Raw genomic sequence first — 13,017 nt, forward strand, 5'->3', positions numbered from 1 at the left:
GAGTTTGGTAGAAGGAGAGACTTAAACTACACCTTAAGAATGAGTAACTTTGGAAAAATGAAGAAAGACATGGGCATTCTATGAGATGAGAAAAAAGGTGATGTGAGAGACATGAACAAGGAAAGATCAAGCAAGAAGATAATTCTCCACATTAGGGATTCTAATGGGAGACAAGATCTACAAGCACTAAATTGTGGTGGCTTTGAATACCAAACTAAGATTGGATTCCAAATGATTTCAGAGATTAGGGAGACACAAAGATTAACTTGATAATGATATGCTAGCTTGCTTGGAGAAGAGGCAGCTAGCCAGTGAGAAGGAGTAAGTCTGATTGCTGAAAAACAAATATACAGAGAGTCAAAAATACAGTCACTGGTAGTCCAAAATATCTAGGGAAGAGATAGAATAAAAAACAAGAGTCAGAGAGAATAATAAGAGAAAAAGGAAGAGACACTTTATCGCAATTTATTTATTAAAAATTTTCAACATTTTGGCATCTACAGGGAATTTTACCTACATATCTTCAAATGAAAAAACTCAAAATTATAATCCCTGTAACAGTAGTCTGATATTCCCCATAACAAACTAAGACTGTATGTAAGAGATCAATGGATTATCAAACGAACCATTAAATCGAAGAAAGTTTGTTTCACTTTCACGAAATTCATATTTTTACCTTTAAATGTAATATACTTGAAATTCAGTAGATTAAAATGCTGGTAGTGGCATTTTCATTATTTAATTCATTTTTTCCTACTAGTTAAAGTCAATAATCAAAATAAAAACAATTTTTTTTTTTTTGAGACAGGGTTGCACTCTATCACCTAGGCTGGAGTGTGGTGGTGGAATTTCAGCTCACTGCAACCTCTGCCTCTCAGGCTCAAGCCATCTTCCCATCTCAGCCTCCTAAGTAGCTGTAACTACAGGCACATGCCACCATACTCAGCTAATTTTTATAATTTGTGTAGAGGCAGGGCTTCACTACATCTGCCCACCTTGGCCTCCCAAAGTGCTGGGATTATAGCCATGAACCACAGCACCTGGCATACACACACAAAAAAAACAATTTAAGTGATATTTTCCTCTGTAGTGGTACTAAAAGAAAACACTCATTAAGAGTAACTAACTAGAGGTACTTACTTAAGTATCTTAACTGGATTTACACTTTGTGAAGATTAAGACTGCAACCAATTTTGAAAATATTACTTAGAACAGTTTTTTAAAAGTTTACCTAGCTCTGATGTCCAATAAGGTTGATATTAATGGCTTTTCTGCAAAACCTGTATATATCTACATTTAATGTTGCCATCAGAGTAATTATCTGCATATTTACTGCTTTCGTCACAGTTGCAAAAGCACAAAATGAGTCTTTAGTGATCACTAAGCCACGTACTTCCTAGTGTAAGTAAAAAACATCCAGGTAAATGAGGATGAAAGACTTATACCTTTCTAAATGCTGCCATAAGAGGAGTTATCTTGCGGTTATCTGCTGCATCCACATCTGCACCTGCTTGCACCAGTAACTGAACCACATCGAGGTGTCCACCATTTGCTGCTAGCCACAATGGAGTGTTCCCCTTCTTGTTACGTACATCAATATGAGCTCCCCTAAAAACCAATGACACAGATAGCATTGTCTTTTTTTTTTTTTTTTTTTTTTTTTTTAAGACAGGGTCTTGCTCTGTCACCCAGGCTGGAATGCAGTGGTGAGATCATGGATCACTGCAGCCTCCACCTCCAGGGCTCAAGTGATCCTCCTACCTGAGCTTCCAGAGTAGCTGGGACTACAGGCCCATGCCATCATGCTCAGCTAATTTTTAAAATTCTTGTGGAGATGGAGTCTCCCTATGTTACCCAGGCTGGTCTCGAACTCCTGGGCTCAAGTAATCCTCTTGTCTCAACCTCTCAAAGTGCTAGAATTATAGGCAATGTCACCACACCCAGCTTAGCATTGTCTTAAATAGAATGAAATGACACAGCAACAAAAATCAACTATTAACATGTGAAAATACTCTGTAAAGATAAAAATTGTCTTCAATATTTGAAGACTTAAATATGTCTTGCTCCCAGAAATATACTACAAAAGCAATATCCTATGAGGCAACTGTATCTGTTTCAGATTATTTGTGTTCATATACAGGCTGACCATCCCTAATCTGAAATCCAGTATCAGAAGTCTGAAATGCTCCAATGAGCATTTCCGTTGAGTGTCATCACAGGGCACAAAATGTTACATATTTTAGAGCTTTTCCAATTAGGGATACTCATTCTGTTTTTGTAGTATATTAAGGATAACATGCAAGTTTAGCATTCATTCAGTGAGCATGATGTAGATAAGAAGACTCACAGTGAATAAGAGTTAATAGCAGTTGCTACCAAATACTGCTGCCTAGAGTATCATGCAAAGGTCTTTGAGACTGCAGGAAAACAAATTAAACAACCATCTTCGGAAAACTAGCAGTTAACTTCTACATGACTGAAAGTAGAAGTACCCTGAATCCTGTCTGATGTCTTAAACAGTCCAATAACCACACCTAAAAGCCTTAATTCCTGCAAAGAACAAGAAAATGAACAATGAAGCCTTAGATCACTGCTAGACTTTTAAGACTTGTGTGTGTGGGATGTTTAAGTATGTATGACAACAGATGGATGCTCAAATAGCTTACTATTATAGACGTTAAAAGTAATACAGACAAGAATGAAAGAAAAACATTTTTAGGTTACACGGAAACAAATCAGACAATGCAGCATAGCTCTGGATGGCTGGAAAACAATGGGTAGGCCTAGGGAAAAAAGCACTTGTAAATCAAATGTAATTACTTGTCCAGAGAGAAAGGTAATCACTAGCAACACTTGTGTTCTTATATGAAGGGTATGGTAATAACATACCTGCCAATAAGAAGCTCACAGAATTTGTAATGCCCTTTATCTGCTGCTATGGTTAAAGCTGTATCTCTTGAGGAGGGAACTGGAGGAGCATTAACATCAGCACCTTTATCCAAAAGAACTCGGCCCACCTCCGCATATCCACCAGAGGCAGCTTCCATTAGTGGTGTGAGACCAGTCTAAGTTTGGTAGAAAATAAAACGTAATGACACATAAGAGACTGGAAAGATCTAAAATTTAAAAATTTTAAAGAATAACAAGTTGAATAAGAAATACGATACAGTTGTTACCAAGATTCACAACTAATAACTGACCCTTATTAGCTCCTTTGAGTTACAGTCTGATCTATTAAAAGAAAATAATTCTACCTAATCTCAATGGTATTGTAAAAAAAAAAAATTGTGTAAAATATAAGCACTTGGCATATAACTGCTAATCAATAAATGCCTCCCTCCCTTCCCTTTCAAAATAGTCTCTCTTTTTCAGCTGATAAACCTATTGTCACTGTTACCTATAAAAATTTATCACTCAGGTATTTTCTTTTTTTTTTTGAGACGGAGTTTTGCTCGTTACCCAGGCTGGAGTGCAATGGCGCGATCTCGGCTCACCACAACCTCTGCCTCCTGGGTTCAGGCAATTCTCCTGCCTCAGCCTCCCGAGTAGCTGGGACTACAGGCACGCGCCACCGTGCCCAGCTAATTTTTTGTATTTTTAGTAGAGACGGGGTTTCACCATGTTGACCAGGATGGTCTCGATCTCTTGACCTCGTGATCCACCCGCCTCAGCCTCCCAAAGTGCTGGGATTACAGGCGTGAGCCACCGCGCCCGGCCTGCTCAGGTATTTTCAAGATAATTTATCACTCAGGTATTTAATGCCTGACTGAGTTATACAGAATGATTTCTGATTAAATACATGCATAGGAGATAAATGTTACTAGAAAGCACTAAAATTATAACCAACATGTTGCTACTATACATCTTAAATATCAATGCAATAAATTCATGTGTCAATCTCAGACTTTTTCTTACCTTAGCTCTATGTTCAACATTTGCTTTTCTATCAAGCAGAAGGCTAACCACTTCAGTTCTTCCTTGGAAGCAGGCTAAGGTAAGAGCAGTGTTCCGATTGGTTTCTATTTGAGCATTTATGTCAGAGCCCATGTCTAACAGAAGCTTAACAGCAGCTGTGTGTCCATTCATAGCTGCTAACATCAGAGGAGAAATGCCCAATTTGCTACCAGTTCTGAGGGTGCAGGTATGGGGAAAACAAATGGAAAAGTATACATTTTAAATGACACAGAAAAATTAGAGATGATATAGAATTCTAATCTAAGATCATTTTGCAGGACTGTTTAAAATATTCATTTTTCTCAACCCTAGTAAGTCTCGGAGATACTGCCAAGACTCCATTAGAAATGTTTTATTAGAATACTTTTTGTATTTCACTCCACATAATGACTTGGGCTGGAAGGTGATTAAGAAGTTATTAGGATAAACTTTCAATCTTAAAGCGTGTATTAACTTGCTTAATAAAAGCTTCTAAGATATGCTTACATTTAGTACCATAAGAAACGCAGTAATCAATATTTTTCAAGTTCTATGTCACGTTTTAATTACTTAAAGTTCATCTCAAAAATCTCTACTACTTTGAATGCCAAATTTGCAATAAAGGTATTTACTAAATTTGGCACTAAAAAATGGGCACTCTATAAATATCTGTAACTGCCTTACTAAATAAGGCACTTATAGAAAGAGAATACAACTTGCCTAGAGTTAATCTCAGCTCCTGCATTTAGTAATATTTTGATGATGTTCACATAGCCACCAGAAGCAGCCAGACTTAGAGGTGTGTAATCAGAAACATTCCTGTGCTCTTTATTTGCCCCTCGAGCTAACAATAGCTCCACCACCTGGAAAGAAAACAAAAAAAAGTATTTTCGTATGGCGAGGCATGTTATCAAAGTGTATATTTTTAAACTTCTTCTTCTGGTATACTATACAATAAAAGAAAAGGAAAGTTCTTCCTTCATGATCTGCCCAAAACCAGCCTCTAATGATAGCAGGAGGTCTTGGAAGCCAATAAAGAGATACCTTCTCAAGTAAAACCCATGTAGAAATCTACTAAAATGGTATAGTGTGTTCATGAAAGGTCTGGACTGAAAATATTGGGACATGCTTTGGAAATTAATATTTCTGTTTTCACCACAAAGCAGTAAAACAGAGTAATATGGGATAAGATTTTTTCATATTATATATGTGAATGTACTTAACATATTTTTAAACCTTTCAATCAGTATTTTTAAAATACAGAATAAAAGGTCCTATATTTTTACATTATGAAAATTTTCTAACATAATATTGAAAAACCTTACATATATTCACTACCTAGATTTTTTTTTTTTTTTTTTGAGATGGAGTCTCGTTCTATTGCCCATGTTGGAGTGCAGTGGCGAGATCTCGGCTCACTGTGTCCTCCACCTCCCAGGTTCAAGCAATTCTCCTGCCTCAGCCTCCTGAGTAGCTGAGACTATAGGCACATGCCACTACGCCCGTTTAACTTTTTTGTATTTTTAGTAGAGGCATGTTTCACTGTGTTAGCCAGGATGGTGTCGATCTCCTGACCTCGTGATCTGTCTGCCTCCGCCTCCCACAGTGCTGGGATTACAGGCATGAGCCACCGCACCCAGCCGAGTGTATGGTTTTGTAAGATATTGCCAGGCTATTCCTAAAGTGGTTGTACTATGTACACTCCCTTCAATAATGCATGAGTTCTAGTAGCATCAGTCTTGGCAACATTTGTTATTGTCAGTCTTCAATTTTAGCCATTCTAGTGGATTTGCAGTTGTATCCCACTAGATCTTAATTGCATTTCCTGAAATCTAAAAATATCTAGCATTTATTTAAGTACTGATTGGCCATTAACAGATCGTTGTCCACTATGCCATTTAATGCCTAAACAACCTTTGACACAATATTCATTTTCATTTTATAAATAAGACATAGGAAGTCAAGACTGGCTCAAGATCATAGCTCTTATCCCTACTCTTACTATTAATATATCCTAAAATACTAACTGGGAAATAATAAATGTTAATGAACAGTGCCTTGTCTTGCATCTCAGTAAAGCTATGTCCAATTTTAGATACGACATTCTGTCCATCACTTTTTGCTCTCAGAGCCAGTAAGACTAGGCCACTTATGTGGCAAGGTTATAAAAACAAGAAAAAATACGGCATTAGGTTATTTGTATAGTAGAAAACTCTAATCAAATTTCTCACACTGTTCTGCTCCCAAAACATCCAATATAAAACAAAATTTGTGACTTTCTAGTAAAATGACTCCAACATTTTATTAATCACTTCAAAATACTTACCTGTTCTATTGACACCAAATTAAAGTAACAAAGTGTTTACAGGCAAATTTATTACCCTATTATACTTCTACAATTGTTACAGCCTCATGTTACATTTTAACAAAAATACACAATTCATAAAAATTACAGTGCCCTATTGCCTTTAATGTTAGTTAAATAAAGGGAATCAACTAATTTCTTCTTGATTCAATATTTTTCAATATTGAATATAAAGCAAGTATTTTTTCAAGCTACATAATTATATGAAAATTTCAGTCAAAGCAAAATTTTGCTTTCCAGGATTGATGGGAATTTTTTACTTTTTCTGGAATGGTAGAAATAATTTATCAAATTAAATAGTTTATTTTTCACTATCTTAATATTTGGCTTATAATACGTTTAACATATCTATTGCCTCTACTATGAATTATAGAAGAAAAAAGTGACACAACTAGAAGAAACAAAATAGTAGGGACAGGCCAGGCTCCTTGTCTCTTTTATGGAGTATTCTAGTAATAAGTATATCTAACTATCCATGAATATAATATCTACTCCAAATATAAGGGAATAAAAATTATGGAAAAAAAAACCCACGCCTATATTATCACTGTTAACAGAATTCAGTTTTTTAATTTACGTAATGAAGAATCACCAAGCCCTATCTTCTTGGACTTATGCAATTTTATTAGATTTCCCATTCTTTTGTATAGGAACTATTATAGCTCTTAAAACTGTTTATTTACAAGTTTATTTTAAAAATCTGGTGGGTCTAACTAACTAGAGTTCAATATAACCTTATGTGTTTTGACTGTGGAAAACTAGGGGAAAAAGCTACTTTAAGATACGCAAATGGGAGGTAATAGTTTCCCAGTTCTCGGGTCAGAGTACCTTTACATATAGTATTTCAAGAAGGATACTGACATTAAGGGTGAAATAGTCATGGTGGTGAAAGGCTTGGAAAAGGTATTCTCAGATTAACAACCAAAACGGGACTTGTTTCACACAGAGAATAGGTGACTTCAGGAAAAAAAATTTGGAGATAGAAAAGGTATAAACCTCTTTCCATTTGTTTAAAGAACAAAACTAAGAACTGTGGGGAAACAAATAAGGCATACTTCAGGCTTAATAAATAGGAAAACCTTATAAATAAAAAAGAGAAAAAAAAAGATTTTAAAGCTGAGTAAGACACTGATCTGAATGACCTAATAATGTGCTTTCTAAATCTAAAATTCAATAATTCCTTGATAGAGAAGGGAATCTATGGAGACAACACATCTGGTTTATATCCTCTGTACAAAGGACTGGATTTGAAAAAGAAAAAAAACGGTTATCCAGCTGATTATGAAATGCCACAAGATACACAAGTGAGTGTAAAGCTGTATTTTCTCGGGTCTAGCTAATCTCTATCAGTTTTTCTAGTTTCCTTAAAAAACCGAAAGGTCGTATAATCTTACCATCTTACCTGAGAACCTTGTCTCCAGAGTTGAGAAAGGGTGGGGAAAATGAAAGCAAGACAAGAGTTTTCAAAACACATAAAAATGGAGTATTCTTAGTTCTCTACTAATCTTACAGATAGCAACAGAGACTGGTATTAAGTATCTTCTATGCCATGTACTACAGGGCAGGCAAAGATGAGTGAATATATGCCCTGTACATTAGGACTTACTGATTTGACTTGGAATAGTCTTCTCCTACCCTAAATTCAATAAACAGGGATTCCTATAGCAGTATTACTTTAAGATGAGCAGGATTCTAAATAATGTGTGATTTTTCTGGCAAAACAGCTTACAGCTAACAATGATACTCATCTGTTTGTTAGTAGACAGTAGTTTCAGTTATCCTGATAAATCTATAAATGCCAAAGCACTGTTCTGATAGAAAAAATAATACAAGTGAAAGTACACATTTGCTAAACAGAGAGAGGAAAACAATTACACTAAGTGGAAACATTACCTCCTGTCTTCCCCCAGAACAGGCCAAGGACAGTGGTGTGTCCTTGGTTCTTTCTGACTGGGCTTCAATGTCTGCACCATTATCCAGCAATATTTCCACAACACCAACATGACCAGCTGTGGCAGCCAAAATGAGTGGAGTAAAACCTGGAGAAAAATAATGATCTTCTCACTATATGCTAAGCAAAGGAACAAAATGTATAACCTTCAAAACAGGACTAAGAAATAATGTTTCTAAATAGATTTTTTGACCAGCACTCCAAAAACAAATAAAAGTAGGCCCTACCTTTCTTGTCTCGGTGCTCTATACTAGCTCCTCTCTCTAGCAGTGTTTGTACCAGTTCCTCGTGGCCACCAGCACAGGCAAGTGTTAGCGCTGTGTCATGATTACTCTCAGTCTATAAAAAATTATTTTTTGGTTAGTTTATTAAATAATTTAAGATGTTAATATCAAATACATAATATACAAACATACCAAATGCACACAAATACGTATGTATCACTCTACAATATCAAGCATTTGAAAAGCAAGGTTTACGGCCAGGCACAGTGGCTCAGACCTGTAATCCCAGCACTTTGGGAGGCTAAGGTGGGTGGATCATGAAGTCAAGAGATCGAGACCATCCTGGCCAACATAGTAAAACCCTGTCTCTAATAAAAATACAAAAATTAGCTGGGCATGGTGGCGCATGCCTGTAGTTCCAGCTTTTCAGGAGGTTGAGGCAGGAGAATTGCTTGAACTGGGAGGCAGAGGTTGCAGTGAGCTGAGATTACTGCACTCTAGACTGGGCAACAGAGCGAGACTCCATCCCAGAAAAGAAAAGAAAAAAGAGAAAGAAGAGGAGGAGAGGAGAGGGGAGGGGAGGGGAGGGGAGGAGAGGGGAGGGGAGAGAATGGTTTACTTAATTTTTTCCACATTAGTAGCCAACTTGTGAGTTTTTTTTTAAAGGCTACAAATAAATATTTGAACTTTATGGGCAATTCTTAAAGCAAGCATGAAGAAAAATAAAGTATGACTTTCAATCACATGAAAGAAATTGAAAGAAATACTGATTCACTTGTGCTTTTGGCCATTAATGGAGAAACATATATCAGATTTATTTTCCTATTTCAAATAATTTAAAAAAAAAAAAACCTCTTTGAAACGATGGTGTTTAGATAGACAGTGCAGATGACCCCTGAGGACAGAAATGATTAACCCAACTTACTGCCTGGAGAGTTTCCAGGCTACAGTGCAGAAAGCAAGTATCCAAACAGAGTCTGGCAGTTTCCCCAACTTGAGAAGACAGAATATGGAGAGGTCAAGGTGGCTAGAATTCATGGAGCAGATTACTGAAGAGGAGAGCACTGCAGAGAGGGTACTCTGGAGATGTGCAGAGTATTCCCATCAAATCTTCAGCTGAGTTTTGATTAGCCCATGTGCATGAGGAAATTATCCAAGGCCAGGGAAGGACCGCCAGAGAGAATCAGGCTGAATCATACCCAGAGGTCACATGGGGCCAGGAATAGTTTGGTTCCCACCAGGCAGAGTAGAAAGACCTCAAAACACACAGGATGTCAAGTAGAATCCTCAGTAGTAGGGCCAAATTAGCAATTGTGGACCCACCTAACAAACTGAAAAGTAGATCTTGAAATAAATAAAATTGTTTCCAAGTAACTTAGCTGTGTTTGAGAACAAAGCTCCAAAATACAAAGGAACCAAACATCCAAATTGTACCTTGTATTTTTAAAGACAAAGACTATTATGAGACATGACACTTTCTACATATGGCTTGCTTCTGCCTTCTTATAACAATAGTGAACAACACTAGATTTACCAGTGTTCATACTCTATTACAGTTTAAATGCTAACCTAGCAAACTATCTAATTTCTCATACTTTTATTTTTTATTTTTTTTTTTGAGATCACTCTGTCTCCCAGGCTGAAGTGCAGTGTCGCGATCTTGGCTCTCTGCAATCTCCACCTCCCGGGTTCAAACAATTCTCCCTGCCTCAGTCTCCCGAGTAGCTGTGTTTACAGGCGTGTGCCAACTACCTCCAGCTAGATACTTTTAGTACTCTACTAGCAACATGTGACTATTAGCACTTGAAATATGACTAGTGTAACAGAAGAACTAAATTTTTAATTGTATTTAACTTTAAATGTAATAACTGATACTCAATCTGGTTATTGGAAAACTTAGGATGTCTCAAACAATTTGAGTAAATGAATCTACTTTTCAACTGCACATTTAATCAAATCTAAATACAATCAAGTATTTCCAATGAAATCCAAATTTAGATATAAGTAAGGTGACAAATCTGGGACTGAGGAGGTTTCTGGGATGAGGGACTTTTGGTGCTAAAACAGGAAAGTCCTAGGAAAACCAAAATGATTTGATCACTCCAGCTATAAGTGTAACATGCCCACCAAATTTTGAAGACTTCTAGTATAAAGTAAAAATGTAAATTATTTCAGCAATTGTGTTGTATTGATTACATGTTAAAACAATATTATGATATATTAAGTTAAATAAAATATATTTCAAAATTCTCCAAGCATGTTGGCTCATGCTTGTAATCCCAGCATTTTGGGACGCCGAAGCGGGCAGATCATCTGAGGTCAGGAGCTCGAGACCAGCCTGATCAACATGGAGAAACCCCGTCTCTACTAAAAATACAAAATATGCTGGGCATGGTAGTGCATGCCTGTAATCCCAGCTACCTGGGAGGCTGAGGCAGGAGAATTGCTTGAACCTGGGAGGCGGAGGTTGCGGTGAGCCAAGATCACGCCCTTGCACTCTAGCCTCGGCAACAAGAGCGAGACTCCATCTCAAAAATAAAAATAAAATAAAATTCACTCCATTTATTTCTTTTCACATTTTTTAATGTGACTACTAGAGAATTTAAAATTACAAACGTGTCTCACCTTATTTTTCAACTAGACAATGTTGCTCTAAGTATTTCCCTCATTTTCACATATGTACCTCTATTACAGTACTTATCACCAATCTGCCTTACATGTCTGTCACCCACAGAAACTATAAATTCCTGGGAGGTAAGGAACATCTTATTTATGTTTGTATTTTCTACCTATAAGTGATGCTTTACTTAGGAAACAATAAATGATAGTTAAGTAAAATGAATGGCAATAGCTGTAAAAGTCACAGATTCAAAAACTATATATAGCATTGACTGCATTTACACATTGTATTTGTAGAAAGTATATAATAATCATAAAATGGAAAAGCATATTCTCCCAGAATGTAAATAACTCTAAAGACCAAATTCTATTATAAGAAATGAAAAACAAAAGACAAAAGGCAAAATCAGTATGAGTCAAGAAAAAAGAAAAAGCCTACTAGTCAGTGATGAAGAGGGAGACCGCAAAAGCTGCTCTGCAGAAGAGGCTGGCAGAGAGCAGAGCTACTGACTGCAGAGATCAGGGATGGCCACAAGGGAGAGATGCACCAACTACAACAATGGAGAAGGACATGAAACTTAAATGAGTGACAGCTTTGACTGTGTTAGAGTATCTGATCTTCATTTCAGATTTATAGGAAGAAATTATATCTGATTTCAGAAAAAAAAAGATAAAGGGTCTGATAAATAACTTTCTGATGGCCACACAAACTAACAACTGGTAGAGACGGGCTTTAAAAAGCTGAAAGATCTTCTTGATAACAAAATCCTGTTCTTCCCACTATTATCACAAAAGGGCCCTAAGGGACAGCAGATTATGGTGAATCTAATGTTAAGTGTTTGTGTCTTATGTTCACTCTACTTTGGTGCATATGTAATCATCAGAAGAGTCAATTTTATGTTGAAGTTTATAAGGTTTGTAAAATTCTTCCAGGGTTTAAAGAGTAATTTAGGAAAGCTATGTCAATCTCAAACAAAAAATGAAGAGATGTACACAAAATTTACAAAAGATAAGCACGGAAAGTTTTAGTGGACCAGTAAAACATTTTTTCCAACATTACAAAACATAAATTCAACTGGCATTTATTAAGCACCTTTTATATTCAAAGCATTCTACTAAGTACTCTAGGGTTGACAAAGATAATAAAGGACTCAACGGAGGTTAGTGATTACTATACTGGGCAAATTCAGGTTCAAACTAGGAGAGAAGCATAATAATGTATTATGAGATTTCAAGAAACAAACATTGAAAACTTAAGAAAGCAGCTTTAAATTCCTTGTGGAAATGAAGTTAAAAGTGGGCAACTCCATTGTATTTCTGCATTAAGGAGAAACTAAACCAACTAACATGATAATCTTTGAAGACAATAATGAAAGAATTTCAAAAATCTGAAGCAAGGTTTCCATCTTCGTAAAAATACCTACACAATCCTCAAATGGCAAGAAATATTACTCTGTTACTCAGTACATCAATAGACAAATGCTCTGAAATAGAAAGCTGGGTTAATATTAATAATGACAAGGTAAAGAAAAAAACAGGTGTTTCAAATACTGGTCATAGAAATAATTATAATACAGCTGATGATTTTGTAGAAGGCAAAGTACCACTCAAAGGAAGGATCCTTTGACTCAAATTATATTGCACAAAGTTGTATTAGTCAAGAAGTTATATTACTTGTCACGTATCTACGAGAAAGTCCCAAATCTTAATAAGGAGACAGATGTCTGGAGCGTTAAGAGCTCATTCAGGTTTACATTCTAAGGAAAATTTCAGTTAGCCCACGATGCCATAATATATACACCATTCCATACCATAACAGAGGTTGCTATGATGAATTCTGGCTTATAAAAAATGAAATATATTTAATGTAAATGTCAACATGAATATTCAATTTTATAACTGATACAAAATGAAAAATAAGAAAT

General features: G+C 36.1%; 1 protein-coding gene across 3 annotated transcripts in view; it reads right to left on the reverse strand.

Moving 5' to 3' along the window:
* The window catches only part of ANKRD17 (ankyrin repeat domain 17), a 177,630-nt gene that overhangs the window by 39,558 nt on the left and 125,055 nt on the right, over nt 1-13,017 (reverse strand). For all 3 annotated transcript variants that reach the window (XM_012464408.2, XM_012464409.3, XM_012464415.2), the window contains 6 exons: nt 8,477-8,588; nt 8,192-8,337; nt 4,654-4,796; nt 3,916-4,129; nt 2,890-3,065; nt 1,446-1,608 (listed from right to left, as the gene is read on the reverse strand). In XM_012464408.2, coding sequence (XP_012319831.1) covers nt 1,446-1,608; nt 2,890-3,065; nt 3,916-4,129; nt 4,654-4,796; nt 8,192-8,337; nt 8,477-8,588 — 954 coding nt within the window. The remainder of the gene's footprint in view (nt 1-1,445; nt 1,609-2,889; nt 3,066-3,915; nt 4,130-4,653; nt 4,797-8,191; nt 8,338-8,476; nt 8,589-13,017) is intronic.

The sequence above is a fragment of the Aotus nancymaae genome, unplaced genomic scaffold (assembly GCF_030222135.1).
Source record: "Aotus nancymaae isolate 86718 unplaced genomic scaffold, 86718_ANA_hifiasm-v0.15.2.pri h1tg000006l, whole genome shotgun sequence".
In the NCBI taxonomy this organism is placed as follows: domain Eukaryota; kingdom Metazoa; phylum Chordata; class Mammalia; order Primates; family Aotidae; genus Aotus; species Aotus nancymaae.